Raw genomic sequence first — 17,707 nt, 5'->3', positions numbered from 1 at the left:
AAACTCCGGTGCTCTCTAGCAGCTTGGGGGAGTGGGGCGGGCAGGAAGCAAGGGGATTTCTGGGCAGGATGTCCCCTCGCAGGTGAGGGCATTCTTGGAGCACTTAGAAAGCTCTGTACAAGTCTTCTCTGGGTGGCAGGTGCTATTGTGATGTCCACTTTATATTTGAGGAAATTTAGGGCGAGAGGCTCAGGGTGTGTGTTTGTGTTGGAGACATTTGGGGCTTGCCCAGGCCTGAGTTTGCACTTAGGTCCTCCAGGCATGTGGTCTATCCAGGGAGCCACCGAACTGTCCAGGTATATTTGTTGAACAGAGGGATGCCAAAGTTTTCTTTTCTCTGGATGACTTAAGAAAAAGGAAGACAATAGGGACCAAAAAGTGACCAAAGTTTTAATTTAAAATCCATACTCCCTGGAGAGTCAGTTCTGGGACAGTAGGCCAGCTCAGACACTGCTCCCATACAGGACCCCAGAAGCCCCTGAAATCTAAAGCTACAACCAGGAGTCCTGGGGCAGAGCAGCACAGTGCAAAGGTCAGGGGAGAACCAGTGGAGACACAGGGCATCATTTTGTGGGGGGAAGGGAGGTGTTGCTCCTCATTGTCCCCAGGAAGGAATGGGCTCATTCATGCTCAGGGCCCATTTGGAGCAGGGACTACTGCAGACTCCTTCTGTACCAGCTCTGGCTCATCCTCTCCATCATGTGGGGGGTGCACCAACACTTTGTCCAAGATGCCAAACTCCTGGGCTTCCATAGGACTCATGTATCGGTCCCTTTCCATGGCAGCCTCTGCAAGGGAGCACACAGTGGAGTCAGGACCTAGATATCCAACAGACATGGTCTTCTGAACCCAGCACACTCCTCCCTTCCCCCCTGCCCCGCCCTCATACCTAGGGCCTGACCAACCAAAGGCAGCCATTTGTAAAGCTGTCCAGAACCTGCTTCTGGTTATGCATCCACAGTTCTCTTAACTAGGCCAAAGTAGGTCAGGACTTGGGTTCAAATTCTGCCTTGGACACCTACTAGTTGGGCAAACCACTTTACCTTGTTGGGTTTGTTTTCTTATCTGTAAAATGGGGCTAACAAACTTTCTATCTCAAAGGATTATTGTAAGGAAAACCTCTAACCACTCAATCCTAAAATGTGAGCTGCTCTTATTTAAGAGCGGCCCAGCATGGCACTCACCAATGACATCTAGAGGCTGCTTGGTGTGTTTAGCATAGATCCCATAGAGCTGTTTCTTCAGCTTCATGATCTCCTCAGCCTGAATGGCAATGTCTGTGGCTTGGCCCTGGGTGGGGGAGGAGGGGACCGCATGAACAGCCAGGGACGGCCCACTCAGGGGACATTTCCCAACTTGCAGGGAGCCCAGCCTGCAGTCAATAATTCAATAAATACTTATTAAGTGCCTAATAAGGGCTCACATTTATACTGTGTTCTAAATTTATGAAGTGGTTCCTCATGACAATTTTGTGAGGGACACAGTACAAAGGACTATCGCCCTCATTTTAAAAATTAATTTCCCTATACAATATCACTAAGTGTTGGTGAAATCCCTACCTACTATGAACTGGGTGCTGTGCAGAATGTTTAACAGCCAGAATACAAATCCCAGTCAATTTTAATACAAAATCCAGTACCTTTCCCTATACAATATAACAGAACTATGAACTGATAAAGATACAAGGTTTCCATGGAACATTCCTTATTTTTTTGTGAAGTTGTATTAGGGGGAATAAGATGCAAATCCATAACCCTCTGAGACTTGACATCTCTGTTCTAGATAACTCTGTAAGAAGCTAAGTCCCAGAGAATGTGCTGATCTGTACTAGTGAAGGGAGTTTCCTCACCTGGGAGGTCCCTTTATAAATGAAATACTAGGTCTGTGTCTGCCTCTATGCTATGTATTATATAAGAGAATGAGAGAAACACAAGTGACAAAAAGGAGAAGAGAGGTGGGTATAGGGGACCCTCTTTACCAGCTGAAAAGATCAGTGAAGCCTTCATGGAGGCAATGACATTTAAGTTGGGTTTTTATGAAATAGGTGAATTTAAAGAAGGCAGGGGGTGTACAAGATGGGGTCTCTCCATTTTAACACAATCCTGAAACATTCTACCCCTTCCCTCTCCAGAGGATTGTCCTAAAATAATATTACAGTCAATACTAAAGGCCTCACTATCCCTATCTGTGGAATGAGGCATTGTTATGCACTCAGGACCTGAGGGCAGTTAAGGAGTTTCAAGTGCTTTATAAACCCCAAAGAGTTATATAAATGAACAGCTGGGAGAGCAATTTGTAAACTGCAAAGTACCCTATAAACACAAGATTCAACTGTGCAGGGACATAGGGAGAGTGCTGAGTGGGGTTGGAATGGAAACAGAGGGAGGGGAAAAGGACTGAGGAAGGCAGGGATTTAGAGCAAGAAGGGATGGGGGAGGCTGAGGAAGAACAGAGGAAGAGTAAGAGAAGATAAAAGAACTAGGAAGCGAGGGGAAAGATGGGACAATGGTGTGTGAAGCCAACTGGGGTCGGAGAGAGGCAGGGCTGCCTGCTGCTACAAGTAAGTGACTCACCCGGGCCCCTCCAGATGGCTGGTGGATCATGATTCGAGAATTGGGCAGTGAGTGGCGCATGCCAGGGCAGCCAGCCGCAAGCAGCAGGGAGCCCATGCTGGCGGCCTGGCCCACACACCACGTGCTGACGGGATTCAAGATGTACTGCATAGTGTCATAGATGGCCAGGCCCGAAGTCACAATGCCCCCTGCCAATCAGACAAGGACGGGATGGAGACAGGCTTCCACTCCAAGCCATCTTCATGCCCCGGCTCCAAGTTCCCCAACCCAAACCTGATCCAGTTGCAACTCTTGGCTCAAGGCTGAGGAACCTGCCCTTGCCTATGTCCACCCCCCAGAACACCCATCGAGTACTTTCTTCCAACTTCCCACCAGATCACCTTCTTCCTCCCCCCAGTCTGGGATTCTTGGGAGCTCTTGAGATTTCTTGGAGCTATCTACAGAATTTCCCCAAAGAGAAGCTAGGGACCCAGTTTCCCGGAGGGTTCATAGACCACACAGATGAGGCTCTATTCCTTCATGGAACTGTTTGGAGGTCAAGTTCATTCCCTCATTCTAGAGACAGGAAACTGAAGCCCAGATGGGTTATCTGCACTAGTGGAGGGAGTTTCCTTACCAGAATTCTAACTCAGATTTTTTCAGATTCCAATGTTCCTTCACAATGTCTAAGGTATCTTCAGCATATCCCTTCCCTTCTCTGGGCCTCAGTTTGCCTTTCTGCTATGGACCTTATTGGATTATTATGGGGGGGGGTTAAGTAGGGTTTTTAAGGTGGGGAAGGGTAGTCACTCACCAGGACTATTGATGTACATGTGAATGGGTTTCTTGTTACTTTCTGACTGAAGGAAAAGCAGCTGGGCAATGACTAAACTGGCCAAACTGTCATCAATCTGGGTAAAGAGGAGATTAACATTAGGAGGGATCCATGGGCTGGGCAATGGGCTGAGCGGCAAATATTATACTCACAGGTCCCATAACACAGATGATCCGTTCTCGAAGTAGTCGGGAGTAAATGTCATAGGCCCTTTCTCCCCGGCCCTACGTGAAGAGAGCAGAGTGAAGCCGGGGCGAGGAGTTAAGAGGGCGAAGACACTGGGGTGAACAGGGGTAGAAAGGAATTGGTCAGAGGCAGAGGAATGGGGCAAAGATGAGAGGTCAAGAGACAAAGTGAGGCAAGGAGACAGGAAAAGGGAAGTGACAGGACACAAAGGCAGCAGCATAGGGACAAATTGGGGAAGGGAATAAGGACTTATTAAGTGGAATCTTCGGGAAACAGTGACTTAGTGACTTGCCCAGGGTCTCGGCATCTGAAGCGGGATTCAGGTCTTCCTGATTCCAGGGCCACTTTCCACTGTTGGAGGTGCTTCCTGGGACAACCAGGCCCCACCACCTCTCCGGGAGAGCATCTGAAACTCCTCTGCAGTCTGTCCTACACTGCCAGTACTTCTCTGATCCTGACACCGAATTGTAACAATTCCAGCAGCTACTACCTCTAGGAGGGGAGGACCAGGGGATCTAAAAAGTGGAGGCCTGGGATCACCAAGACCCAAGTTCAAATCTAGATTACGACACCTACTGGTTATGTGACCCTGGCCGAGCCGCTTAACCTGCCTTACCCCATCTGTAAAATGGGCTGGAGAAGAAATTGGCAAACCACCCTGTTATCTTAGCCAAGAAACCCCAAATGGGGCCGAGGAGAGTCAGACATAGATCCAGGACCAAACAAACCGCTTAGCTTCTTTTAAAGCCCTAATTAAGGCTCAGCACAAGTCACTCCACCTCTGCCTCAGCTTCCTCAACCAAAAGGAGGAATAACAACAGACCTACGGTGGAGGTGGCGCAGGACATGGAGAGTAGTACTCGCTACTGACTTCCTGCAGCACACAGCAGGTGCATACTAAGTGCCGGCTGACTGCACCAGATGAGAGACGAGGAAGGGGGCCAGCAGAGGACTCGGAGAACGGGACACAAAAGGGCATTACAGGGAAAGCCTCTGTTCGGGCTGAAGGATGGGGAGGAGAGGGGCTGGGGCCGGGGGAGTTACCGTCTGCTCCACAACGATGGGGATGAGGGGCCGCGCCCAAGTCGGGGTTCCATGCAGGCTACGAAAGGCCAGGCCCGCCCAGGGGCGCACCTGGAGAGGCCGCTGCGAGGGGACATGAATGGGTGAGCGGGACCCTTCCAGGATACCTCCAAGTTCCCTCTTCCCACCAGCCCGAGCTTCCCCTCCTGCCTCGCCCGGCCCCACCGCTCTCTCAGGGCTCTCGACTCCCGCCCTCCCTAGTGACCTCTGACCCCAGACCCCGCACCGCTATCCGGGGCCACATTCCGAAGCCGAAGCCGCGGAGTCAAAAGAGCTGGTGACGCGGGCTCAGCACGCCGCCTGTTACCCGGAAGCGATCTTACCCTTGGCGGGGGCGGGACGGGGACGAAGGCGGGGCTTAGGCTCCGCCTAGAGGACTACATGTCCCAACGTGCCTCGCGGGGCTCAAAGGGGTGGAGACTCGACTCGGGGACTGGCGCGTGAGTCTCAGGCATGGGACTGGAGGCCGGAGTTGAGGCTCCTAGTGTCGCATCCCCCCGGGCTGGAGAAGTGATGAAAGAAAAGGAGATGGCGCCCAGGTCCCATCCCACCTCTTCTGGCGTCTCCTGAGCCTAGATCCAGAAGCCGAGCTCCGGCCCGCCCTATCGCCAAGAGGCCGGGAAGGGCCCTGCAAGTCCGGGCCTAGTTTTCGCCCTGTTTTCGTTTGTGCCGGGCCCTCCCGTGCTCAGTTGTGTCTCATTCTCCGAGACCCCATTCGAGGTTTTCTTGGCGCGGTTTGCCATTCCTCCACCAGCTCGTTTTACGGAGGAGAAACTGAGGCAAACGGGGCGAAGCGACGTGCTCGGGGTCACAACTCTGAGCGCGAGAAGAGGAACCCTCGGGTAGGCGCGCACCACCTAGCGGCCACTTTTTATAGACTAGATATGGAAGGAGCCTCAGTGTTGATCTAGTTGAAGTCCTAATCAAAAAGGAATACCCACCACAACTAATTAGCAAGAGGCCATATAGCCGCTTCCGTTCCTTTCATCCCAAAATGAAAATAGCCTGTGAGACGATTGTGTGGAGAATTCGCTCAAGGTAAGTGGACGTGGAGCTCCGAAGTTTTCAAGCTACCCCCGAAGAGCTTTGATTGGCAGACATGGTCCAGAGCTTTTGTGCTCTGGAAGCAAAGCAGAATTACCGGCTCAGACGGAAGGAGATGAGCAAATCCAGAAACATTTCCTTCACGTGACTATTCCTGCCTCACTTGTAGCAGAACTGCTGCGGTTGGACAGACAAATGTCACTTTGGTCCTCTTTAAACAATAATCAACCATTCCCATCTTAGTAATTACTTACTCCCTTAAAAAGAAAAAAAAAAAATCAAGATTTTTTTTTTCTTTGCCTTTCCCTCTGCCTTTGGAAAGTTATTGAGGAAAGCCAGCGCCAACATTTCTGGATGATTGCTGCTGACCGTCATTACTATACTGTGCTTCAGTTTCCACACTTGTGATGCATTTTCAGAACTACTCATTTTCTTTTTTTTTTTTATCCTGAGGCTGGGGTTAAGTGACTTGCCCAGGGTCACACAGCCAGGAAGTGTTAAGTGTCTGAGACCAGATTTGAACTCGGGTCCTCCTGAATTCAAGGCTGGTGCTCTATCCACTGCGCCCCCTAGCGGCCCCAAACTACTCATTTCTAAAGGGGAAGACTCAGAAGATACAATTGCTTTTGCTTCTTCCCTTGCCGGACCTGACCCAAATGCTTTCCATGCAGCTTTCACCATTTGGCTCCTGAATTTGTTCACAAGAGTATGGTTAATTTCATTTTGCCTGCGTGTGAACTTAACAAATACTAACATTTCAAAGGACAAAGAACAGAAAAGATTATATTTGAAACTATGAGCTTATATACAATGTTTTAAGTGAATTGTCCAACACAATACTAATAAGAGGAGTCCTCTTCTAAACTATTGATTTCTTCTGTTTCTTTGATGCCTTTCTTCTCTTCTTTCCCCATCATTCTCATTACCCGCCTGATCCCCCCCTTGTTTTACAAATTAGAAAATGAGAACCCTGAATGTTCTGTGTCAGAGATGAGATTTCTGAAAGTGGCACAGTGGAGAGTGCCAAATCTAGAGAAAGGAAGACTGGATTCAAACCTGGCCTCAGTATTTACTGCTGTGTAACCCTGAGCAAATCTATACTTTGCCTCAGTTTTCTCATCTCTAAAATGGGAATAGGGACAGCATCTACCTTGCAGGTTTGTTTTGAGAATCAAATGAACTTGTCATGCAGTAGGTACTATTGTTATTTTCCTTTTTTAGGTCTGACTTCATTTGTGTGAAAAGTGTTTTGTAATTGCATTTATGTAGTTCTTGGGCTTGTTTTGGCAAGTAGACTCCCAAATATTTTATATTGTCTAGTTATTTTAAATGAAATTTCTCTTTCTATCTCTTGCTGCTGGACTTTGTCAGCAATATATAGAAATGTTGATATTTATGAAGGTCAAGAAGCATTTATTAAATACTTACTGTATGCCAGCTACTGTGCTAAGCATTGGGGTTACAAAAAAAGAGAAAAGTCATGGTTCCAGCTCCCCCAAAGAACTCACATTTTAGTAGAGAAGACAAATACTTATATATACAAGATATACATAGTAGAAATGGAATATGGGGAAGGGGGAAAGTCTAGAGAAAGGAGTAGACCTGGGAAAGTCTCCTCCAAAAGCTTAGATATATGATCAGTCTTGAAAAAATCCATGGTAATGGTGAACATTCCAGTAATGATGGATATCCAACTAGTGAAAAGGGATTAAGATATGAGATGGAATGATATGTTCAGGAAATTAACAAGTAAGGGATTAACATGTAAAAAGACTTGAAAAGTAGGAAAGGGCCAGATTATAAAGGTTTAAATATCAAAGAATTTTATATAAGATCTTAGAGATAATAATAATGAGTCATTGGAACTTTTTTTTTCCTTGAGGCAATTGGGGTTCAGTGACTTGCCCAGGGTCACACAGCTAGGAAGTGTTAAGTGTCTGGGACCAGATTTGAACTCAGGTTGTCTTGATTTCAGGGCTTTTTGGAGCTTATTAAATAGACAAATGATATGGTTATATGTGCTAAAGGTGACCAGATTGTAGAGAGTTTTAAATGTCAAACATAAACATTTGCATTTGATCTTATAGTTCACTGGTCACTGTAACTAACATTGAGCATGAGAGTGACAAGGCTAGGTTGGTGCTTTAGGAAAATCACTTGGGCAGTTGAATGGGAATGAATTGGAGTAAGGAGAGATTTGAGGTAGGAAGATTAATTAAGTTAATAAAAGTCATAATAAGCTAGTCTTTGTACAGCACTTTATGGTCTGCAGAGTGCTTTATATATGTTCTCATTTAATGAGAAACTCTACCAGTGTGATGGCTGTGTGTATGAGTAGAAGGCACATATGAGAAATTTTGTGAAAGTAAATAAACTTTCTTTTTAAAAACTTTCTTTTTTTAATTTTATTTTAAAAATAAACTGAGTATGTGCAATACTCAAAAACTCAGGTCACACTATTCCTGCCCTCCCTAATGACCCCTGACCCCAGATCCCTCACCACTACCCAGGGCCAGGTTAACTTGTTTATTGAAGAACTTGTATGTGGACCAAGAGGCAACAATTAGAACTAAACGTGAAACAACTGATTTAAGATTAGGAAAAAAATCATGACAAGGCTGTACATTGTTCTTTAATTTATATGCATAGTATATCATGTGAAATGTCAGGATGGACAAATCAAAAACCAGAATTAAGATTGCTGGAAGAAATATCAGCATTCTGAAACATGCAGAGACATTACCACTCTGGTGGCAGAAAGTAAAGAACTATCAGGCAGTTTCTTGATAAAGGGGAAAGAGGAAAATATAAAAGTTGTCTTGAAGCTTAGTATTAATAAAAAAATTTTTTAAAAGCTTAAGGTCATGGTAATGCTTCCTGGCAAATAGAGGAAGGAGAAATGGAAACAGTGTCAGATATTACATTCTTGGGCTCAAAGAACACCGGATGGCACCTGCACACATGAAATTTGCCTTGGAAGCAAAGTTATGGCAAAACTGGACAGGGTACCAAAAAGTAGAGACATCACCTTGATAACATATGTAAAGCTCTAGTTTTTCCAGTAACAATGAATGACTGAGAGTTGGACTATGAGGAAAGCTAAATGCTTTAGAATTATGCTGGAGAAAGATTTTTGAGAGTCCCTTGCGCAGCAAGGAGATCAAATCAGTCAATACTTAAATTAACTGAGACTATTCACTGGAAGATCAAACACTGAAGGTGAAACTTAAACACCTTGACCTTGCAATAAGAAAACAGAGTCCATTGGAAAAGCCCCTGATGTTGGGAAAGATTGAAGGCAAAAGGAGAAGGGGATAGCAGAGGAAGAGGTAGATAAAGTCATGAAAGCAACCTCAGGAGATAGTGGAGGATAGAAGGGTCTGGTGTTCTGTGATCCATGTGGTCATGAAAGAGGTCAAGAAAACTTTCTGTTAAGAAGTCAGATATGACTACATGACCAAACAAGAAGTGAGAATAAGAGAAAAATCAAAGATAATACCTGGACTTCTAGCCTAGGAAACTAGTTTAAAAAGGTAGTATCTCTGAGAGCAATAGGGAAGTTTGGAGGAAGGTAGGGTTTGGAAGAGTAAGATGATGGATTCTATCCTGACACTATTGAATTTTATATGCCTATGGGACACCTAGTTAAGATGTTCAAAGATAGTATAAAGAGTTTAGCAAAAATATGAAGAAGAAATAACCTGCAAAAGATTGGTAATACATGTTTCTCCTACCATAGATTGGCTTTTTTTTTTTTCAAGCTTTCTCAAAATTTGGTGCTGTTGGTCAGTTTACATAGACTCAATTGTCACACTAATGTTGAGGTTGGGAAGGGACCCCAAAAAGTTGGGAGTCACAGACCAATGTTGTGAGATATCTCAAAAGGATTTTCAGGCTCGAACTCATGTCCAAGTCATGGGACAAAGTTTGTTGTAGTTGTAATGCCAATTGAAGCAGGCTAAAGTCCAGGAGTTTAGCAAAGAATATGGAGCAAAGAGACAAATTTATCCAGTTCATGTCATTGATATACTAATTTTATAGCCTAGAGGTAGAATCAAAGAATGGTCTCAAGAATTTGGTTATCACTGACCAACAACAGTAATAATGTTGGTAGGACTATTCTAAGGCCAGGAAACTTGAAATCATTGACAGACAGATTGATAGAACAATAGTCTTAGGATTGAAATGGACAGACACGAGATAGACAGCTCTGACCAGATTATTAAATTTAAAACATCATTTATTAGCTGGCCAGCGACTTACCCCATTAGACAGGCTAGTAGAGATCAGCCTCAAACCTTTACTGAGGTACACTTTTAAGCCTGTTTACCACATCCTGGTACAGCCTTGTGGTTACAAATTTTGGGAATCGCTGATACAGTTTCTCATTTACAATGGGGAAGTGACTTTGTTAAACACACACTACGGACCCTTTCGACACCTTATGCAATGTTGTCCTGTCTTTGTTAACCTTACACTTCCCGGAAAGTTTGGCCTTTCAACACTTCTCGGAAAATCCAGGGTCTCATGCTCCAGGGAATGGGGCCCAGTCTATACATAGAACTTCCCTAAAAGCAGTTTAAGTAACTTTTTCCTATAAGCCTGAGCCCCCTTGACCCAGCAGGTGAGGGGGCCAGCTTTTTGTCCATTTCAGGATCATTAATATATCTTACCTAAAGTTTAAGGAAAGAAATATTATATTCCTAGTCCAGAGGACATTTGTTATCATTGACATAATAGCAGCATTCTTAGAACAGATGGCCTCAGAATCAGATTCCAAAGCCAGAAGATTTAGAATCATTGACAAATTGTTAGAACAGAAGCCCCCAAGGTCAGGGGATCTTAAAATTATTGCTGTCTCCCCTACAAGTATTACATCACTAATAAAGATGAATATTTTGCAATTATGACAAGTACAGAAGAAAACTCCATTTTACACAAACAAGATGTTACAAACTTTTGTAAAATATGGTACATTTTTATATGATTAATCAGAAAACTCTTTACTCATATATAGTCAAGATGTAATAATATTTTCAGGTTCAAGTCTTTTCAAAATACCATCACAAGACAAATCTTTTTTTTTTTTTTTTTAAGTGGAGTGAAGTCAAATGTGTCTTATTTGAGCTTGGCAAATGAGTTTTTTGTTCATTCATGTTTAGAAATATCTACATCTTTCAAGTAAAAATAGAATTCCAATTAAGATGTTGATAGGAAAAGTTTTTGAGAAGCCCAGTTTTCCCATGTACATCCCAGAAAAAATCTAAAAGAATAATAGGTAGAGGGGGCAGCTAGGTGGCGCAGTGGATAGAGCACCAGCCTTGAATTCAGGAGGACCGGAGTTCAAATCTGGTCTCAGAAACTTAACATTTCCTAGCTGTGTGACCCTGGGCAAGTCACTGAACCCCAGCCTCAGGAAAAAAAAGTCATTCACTCTCTTAAGGACAAGAATGAGTGATGAGATTACTCCTAATCCTCAAAGCAATACTCATTAATTAGGTTGGGTGAGATCCACCCAATTTTTATTTAGAGTATAAACAGAATCCAGTCTGGACAGGCTTTTGCCTGAGGGATGACCCTCCCCCCCATACCTTGGTCCTTTCCCTTGAGTTTAGAATAATTCAGTTTGTGAAGGATAAAACTAGAGAGGTCCTGATGGAAAAGGCTGCCCAGAAAGCTTGAGGCTGCTCTGTCTCAAGATCAGGTCATCTTCTCTGTAACAGAACCCGAAGACTTTTAGTCTACCTACTTACTAAATGTCCACCAATTAAGGTTGAGTTACATTTTTCTGTGCAGTTCCTTGTCAGAAGCCACACACCCAATTTAAGGTAACTCAGAACCTCCTTTTGCAGTTTTGATTACTGAGAGAAACCAGTGACTATCAATTTATTGATTACAGGCTAACCCAATTAATATGCTTATTATTAATTACCCAAAGACTAAACTAGGAAATAATTAACAATGAGAGAGCACTGAGTGTTGGGGAAGGCTTCCTGTAGTAGTTGAGATTTTATTTGGTACTGTGTGGAATGGCATCACAATTCCTTACTCAAAATGATTATTCAGAGATTTCTCAAGAAGATCAAAAACTTTATTAGAATCTCACAAGAAACAAACAATCCACTCACTGGAGTCTCAGAGAGAGGAGACTGCCGATTAGTGTTAGAAACAATTAAATAGTCATAGGAACCCCCTCATCTGGTTAATTTTCACTGCCTGCTCAGATGGAAGTAGCAAAGGTTTGCTAAATTCTAGTCAAGCCAACATAGGTGACTTGTTGCAGATGTGTTTACAAATGCTTCCTTGATCTGATATGAGCACTTTATTGTAATGTTTGTACAAAGAATTCCATTTTCCCCAAACCCATCAGACCTTCATAAACTAAAATTTAGGTTATAGGTTCAATCTACTTAGTTAATGACTTTATGAGAAACCACATAGATACAAACCCTTACTCTTACAATAATGAGATTTATTTAGAGGTAAGTAATCAATTAAGCCAGGGGATTAAAGGTTTCTAAAATAACTAAGAAAAATAAAATAAAATAACTAAGGAGACTTGGTTTACCACAGGCTTTCTCAATCAACAGAGATAGCTAGTTTGGAGACTTCTTAAATATCTCCAGGCCATTAAATAATTAATCAGGTTCTTCTCTAAGCAAATGAGTAAAGGTCAAGGAGGTTATCTCAGGTATTTATTTCTGCTGGAAGAGCAAGTCTTTTTGCTCTTCTTCCCAGAGCCTTAATGATTAATAGATCCTTGGTACTGAGTATTGAATTACCCAGTTATTATTCTGAGAAGTCCTCAGTTTCCCCATTTCACTCAGTACTTCACTCAGTTGGAGTGGAGGAGAATCATTTCAGGCATGAAGGAAAGCCAGAGAAAATGCCCAACATGAAAGGTGGTGGATCTTGTTTTTAGAAATATAGGAAGCCAGTGTCAGAGTGGATGTGTGAAGACTGGAAAAGGTAGGAAGGGACTCCTTATAAAAGGACTTTGGATGCCAAATAGATATTTTGTATTTGTTCCTAGAAGCAACAGAGAATCATTGGAATTGAGTAGGGAAAGGATGTGGTTGGGATATGGTATAGCTTCTAGGAAAATATAGCTGTGGTCTTGGGATCCTCTGACTTTGGGGCTTCTGTTCTGGTAATCTGTGATTCTAAAGCCCTCTGGCTCTGCCCCTTCCCACAACTAGGAATGCTATTGTTCTGACAATCTGCCTGATTCTTGCTGTCTGATAATCTTGTCAGCAAGAACCAAATTCCGGAGACCATTTTTCTACCCTACCTATGAGCCACAGAATTAGCATATCAGTGATAAAAAGATGGATAAATGTGTCTTCTTGCTTTTGTTTCTCTGCTAATTTCTTTTGGAAATTCAGCCTGCTTTGTAATGGCATTACAATTACAATAAATTTTGCCCCTTGACTTGGAATAGGTTCAAGCCTGCAAATTCTTTTGAGACACCACGGCAACACCAGTCTGTGACACCAAACTTTTGGGGTTCCCTTCCCAACCCCAACAGTTGGACCTGTGTTTTAGAAAATCACTTTAGTGGCTGATTGGGGATGTATTGGAGTAAGAAGAATCTTGAGGCAGGCAGACTCACTAGCACCAACAGTCCAGGTATGAGCTGATGTGGTCCTGCACTGGAGTGATGGAAGTGTCAGAGGAGAGAAGGGAGATCAAGAGATGGTGCAATGGGGAAATCAGCAGGCTTCCCCTGCTGTTTGGATAGGGGAAATGAGACTGTGAGAAGGAAAGGGTGACTCAGGTTACCTGATGGTATTGACCTTTGTAATAGGGAAGGTAGGAGTAAGGGTTGGTGACAAGGGAAAGATTATGAGCTTTGTTATGGACATGTTGAGTTTAAGGTTGTTCATAAAATTTTACTGTTCTGAGCTCTAATCTGGGAATAATTGGGAGGCAAAGCAAAGGTCAAAGGAGGTGTGCCAGCAATCAAATAATGTTTTAATTAATTAATTTCAGAGTGAGCAATGCAGTGTATGAATCTGATGTTCTTCTAAGAAGAGTTTATATCATGCTGAAACAAAGGCAGAGTTCATATAAATCACAAGTGGGAAGTTGGGGAGGGGGTGGGGGAAGATACAGGGAGAAGGTGGATTACAACATAATCATTTCTAGGTCTTGAGCCCTTTCTCATGGCAATGAGATCTCTGGAAATTGATGAGATCACTCAGTGAGGTTTTATAGAAAGAGAAGAGAAAAGGACATATATGGACAGAGGGTGTAAGCTGGAGAATTAGCAAAGAAGAAAGGAGTGGTAAGATAGGAAGAGAACCAGGAAAGAGAGATCCAAAAACCCAGAGAAGAAAGTATCAAGGAGGAGAGAGTGGTCAATAGTGTCAGAGACTGCAGAGAGGCCAAGGAAAATGAGGATAGAGAAAAGGCCACTGGATTTGGCAACTATGAGATCATTAGTAACTTAGAATAAAAACAGAAGCCAGATTGTAAGAGGAATGAAAAGGTATGGAAGAGTCTCTAGAGGGATATTTAAAAAGAATTTAAAAGGAATATATAACAGGATTTCCTAGCTGTAGTGAGGGCCTAGGTGAAATTATGTAACAAAAATTTGTAGTATGAATCCAGTCAGAATAATTGTGTGATTTTTCTCTAACTTCGTACAGCAGCATATTTGTAAAAAGAAGTAAAACAAAAAATGGGAGTGATCCAAGACTAATACTTGCCTGGGCATAATTGGCAATTCCATAAAAGGGATAGAGATTCAAGAGAGGAAGACGGTATAGAGTTGAATTGTTTCAACAAGATCAGGATGGTAAAAAGCAGAAAGATTGCTTGTGCATGGGGAAATTGACTAGGAGAGAATTGAGAAAGGATTGGAAGTTACGGTGTGGGAAAAGAGTAGAATTTTATAAGGGAAGACAGAGAGGTAAGAATCTCATAGATACTGATCAGATTAAGAGGGTTTCTGAATTTTTTATTATAGAGGTAATACATTTGTGAGAGATGGGAAGATCAAAGGTCTGACCATCTTTGTGTGGCTGAGGTTGATTTAAAAAGTAATTCATGGGAGATTGAGTAGTTGAGGAACTGAGAGATTAGAGTATTTGATAGGGAATCAGTGTTTCTGTTGACCCCCTAGTATGAGCGTCAGTTTGAGGAGAGAAATTTTGTGAACCAGCTGCTGAACTCATTGAAGAAGTAACCTGGTTGGAGGGAAGGGGAGAGTTTGTATGTAGACAACTACTGGGATTTCCATTTGGCAGTTGATGTGAATAGCATGAACTTTAAAGGAAAAGAGATTACTAAGTAGAGGAGAACCTGGAAATTACAGGGAACAAGAAGTATTCTAATTCTCCTGCCTTGACCACTAATCAAAGAGAATGAGTGAAAATGCAGTTGCACAAGAAAATTAACAGATGCTGAAAGAAATTGGCAAAAGGATCAGAATGGAGTAAATAGAAATCTGTAGGAACAATGAGGATGTTCTAGGGAAAGGGGCTGGTTCACAAACTAGCATCAGTTCTAATAATCCGAATCTAAAGCCAAAGGATCTCAATCTTCCAACAGCAGTACGATCCACAAGTTATTATATAGGGAAATTGACCCAAGAAATAAAACAACTTCTTTAAAAGTAGAATTGGTTACAAAAGCTAGCTGAAGAAAATAATTCATTAAAAATTAGAATCGGGCAAGTGGAAGCTAATGACTCAGACAAAGAATCAAACAACTAAAAATATGGAAAAAAAAAACGAAGAAAATCTAAAATACATAGTTGGAAAAAAAACAATTAATTTGGAAAATAGATTCAGGAGAGAAATTTAAGAATTATTGAACTAACTGAAAGCCATGACCAAAAAAGGAGCCTGGACAACATCCTTTAAGAAATCAAGGAAAACTGTAAAATCTCCTCGGAGGTTTTCTTAAAAAGATCCCAAAATGAAACCTCCAAGAAAAAAATGGGCAGCAAAATTATACTAATGGGAGATTTCAAACAGGCTCTCTCAGAATTAGATAGATCTAACCAAAAGGTAAACAAAAGAAAGAAGTTAAAGAGGTGAACAGAATTTTTTAAAAGTTAGATATGATATAGCTCTGCCCTAATTATGTATTAGGGCATTAAAAACCTTACAATCAAATGTAGAAATGAAGAAATATTAAATGTACTCTTTTCCAGATCATAATTAAAATTACATGTACTATAGGGCCATGGAAAAATAGACTGAAAATTGATTATAAATTAAATAATCCTAAAGAATTAGTGAGAGAATGATAATAAGACAGTATACTAAAACTTATGGGATACAGCCAAAGTAGTTCTTGGGGAAAATTTTATTTTATTTTATTTTTAACACACATCACTTTATGAATCATGTTGGGAGAAAGAAATCAGAGCAAAAGGAAAAAACCATGAGAAAGAAAAAAAACAAAGAAGTGAACACAACATGTTAATTTACATTCAGTCTCCTTAGTTCTTTTTCTGGAAGCAGATGGCATTTTCTGTCCAAAGGCTATTGGGATTGCTTTGAATCACTGAACCACTGAGAAGAATCAAGTCTTTCATAGTTGATCATCGCCAGTTCTTGTTGTAATTGTATACAATGTATTCTTAGTTCTGCTTGTTTCACTCAACATCACTTCTTGTAAATCTTTCCAGGCTTTTCTAAAATCAGCTTGTTCATCATTTTTTTAAGAACAATAATAATCCATTATTTTCATATATCACAACTTGTTCAGCCAATCCCTGATTCATGGGAATCTATTCATTTTCCAATTTTTTGCTACCACAAAAAGAGCTGCCGCAAACATTTTTTTGCACATGTGAGTGCTTTTTCCTCCTTTGTAATTTCCTTGGGATACAGATCCAATAATGATACTACAGGGTCAAAGGGTATGTACAGTTTTATTATCCTTTGAGCATAGTTCCAGTTTGCTCTCCAGAATGGTTAGATCAATTCACAACTCCACCAACAATGCATTAGTGCTCCAGTTTTCCCATATCCCCTCCATCATTTATCATTATCTTTTCCTGTCATTTTAACCAATCAGAAAAGTGGGAGGTAGTATTTCAGAGTAGTTTTAATCTGCATTTCTCTAATGAATACTGATTTAGAGAATTTTTTTCTTATAACTATAGATAGCTTTAATTTTATCATCTGAAAATTGTCTGTTTATATGCTCTATCAATTGAGGAATGGTTTGTATTCTTATACACTTTGACACAGTTCTTTATATATTTTAGAAATTAGACCTTTATCAGAAATACTAGCTGTAAAGATTTTTTCCCAGCTTTGTACTTCCCTTTTAATCTTGTTTCTATTGGTTTTGTTTGTGCAAAAACTTTTAAATTTAATCAGTTATCCATTTTACCTTTCATAATGTTCTCTAGTTTTTCTCTGGTCATAAATTCCTCTCTTTTCCAAAGATCACTGAGGTAAATTATCTCTTGTTCTCCCTATTTTGTTTATGGTATCCTCCTTTATGTCTAAATCATATACCCATTTTGACCTTACTTTGATATGGGGTGTGAGATGTAGGTCTATGACAAATTTCTTTTTTCTTTTTTTTTTTTTTTTAATTTTATTTATTTATAATTTTTTTTTCACAGTTTATATGCATGAGTAATTTTTTTTTATAATATTATCCCTTGTATTCATTTTTCCAAATTATCCCCTCCCTCCCTCTACTCCTTCCCCCCCCCCCCCATGACAGGCAATCCAATACATTTTACATATGTTACAATATAACCTAGATACAATATATGTGTGTAAATCCCATTTTCTTGTTGCACATTAAGTATTAGATTCCGAAGGTATAAGTAACCTGGGTACATAGACAGTAGTGCTAACAATTTACATTCACTTCCCAGTGTTCCTTCTCTGGGTGTAGTTGTTTCTGTCCATCATTGATCAACTGGAAGTGAATTGGATCTTCTTTATGTTGCAGATATCCACTTCCATCAGAATACATCTTCATACAGCATTGAAGTGTACAGCGATCTTCTGGTTCTATTCATTTCACT

At 41.5% G+C, this 17,707-nt stretch overlaps 2 protein-coding genes across 9 annotated transcripts in view; one reads left to right on the top strand and one right to left on the bottom strand.

Moving 5' to 3' along the window:
- Positions 1-369: 369 nt before the first annotated feature.
- Positions 370-4,998, bottom strand: CLPP (caseinolytic mitochondrial matrix peptidase proteolytic subunit). Its single transcript, XM_074309464.1, has 7 exons — positions 4,883-4,998; positions 4,618-4,719; positions 3,540-3,611; positions 3,367-3,463; positions 2,574-2,761; positions 1,185-1,290; positions 370-788 (listed from the first exon to the last, which is right to left on the bottom strand). Exons 1-7 carry the CDS (start codon positions 4,898-4,900, stop codon positions 631-633), a joined length of 741 nt encoding a protein of 246 aa, XP_074165565.1. The 5' UTR covers positions 4,901-4,998; the 3' UTR covers positions 370-630.
- A 61-nt stretch (positions 4,999-5,059) lies between these two features.
- Positions 5,060-17,707, top strand: part of ACER1 (alkaline ceramidase 1) — an 82,744-nt gene continuing 70,096 nt past the window's right edge. For 6 of the 8 annotated variants that reach the window (XR_012489113.1, XR_012489111.1, XR_012489112.1 and 3 more), the window contains exon 1: positions 6,413-6,857. Coding sequence is in view for 3 of the 8 variants with exons in the window: in XM_074309345.1 (XP_074165446.1) it covers positions 6,675-6,857 (183 nt within the window). In the remaining 5 variants the exon portion in view is untranslated. The other 2 variants (XR_012489154.1, XR_012489138.1) reach the window with 2 other exon arrangements.

The sequence above is a fragment of the Sminthopsis crassicaudata genome, chromosome 1, assembly GCF_048593235.1.
Source record: "Sminthopsis crassicaudata isolate SCR6 chromosome 1, ASM4859323v1, whole genome shotgun sequence".
In the NCBI taxonomy this organism is placed as follows: Eukaryota; Metazoa; Chordata; class Mammalia; order Dasyuromorphia; family Dasyuridae; genus Sminthopsis; species Sminthopsis crassicaudata.
The sequence above is the reverse complement of the archived record's forward strand: the minus strand, read 5'-3'. Positions and strand labels throughout refer to the sequence as shown.

Bases quoted from the DNA above. Each gene is read 5' to 3' on its own strand.
- CLPP (XM_074309464.1), bottom strand. The intron at 3,612-4,617 runs GTAACTCCCCCG...CTCTTCACGTAG, and splicing joins CCATCGTTGTGGAGCAGACG to GGCCGGGGAGAAAGGGCCTA. The intron at 789-1,184 runs GTGAGTGCCATG...GCTCCCTTGCAG, and splicing joins GCAGCCTCTAGATGTCATTG to AGGCTGCCATGGAAAGGGAC.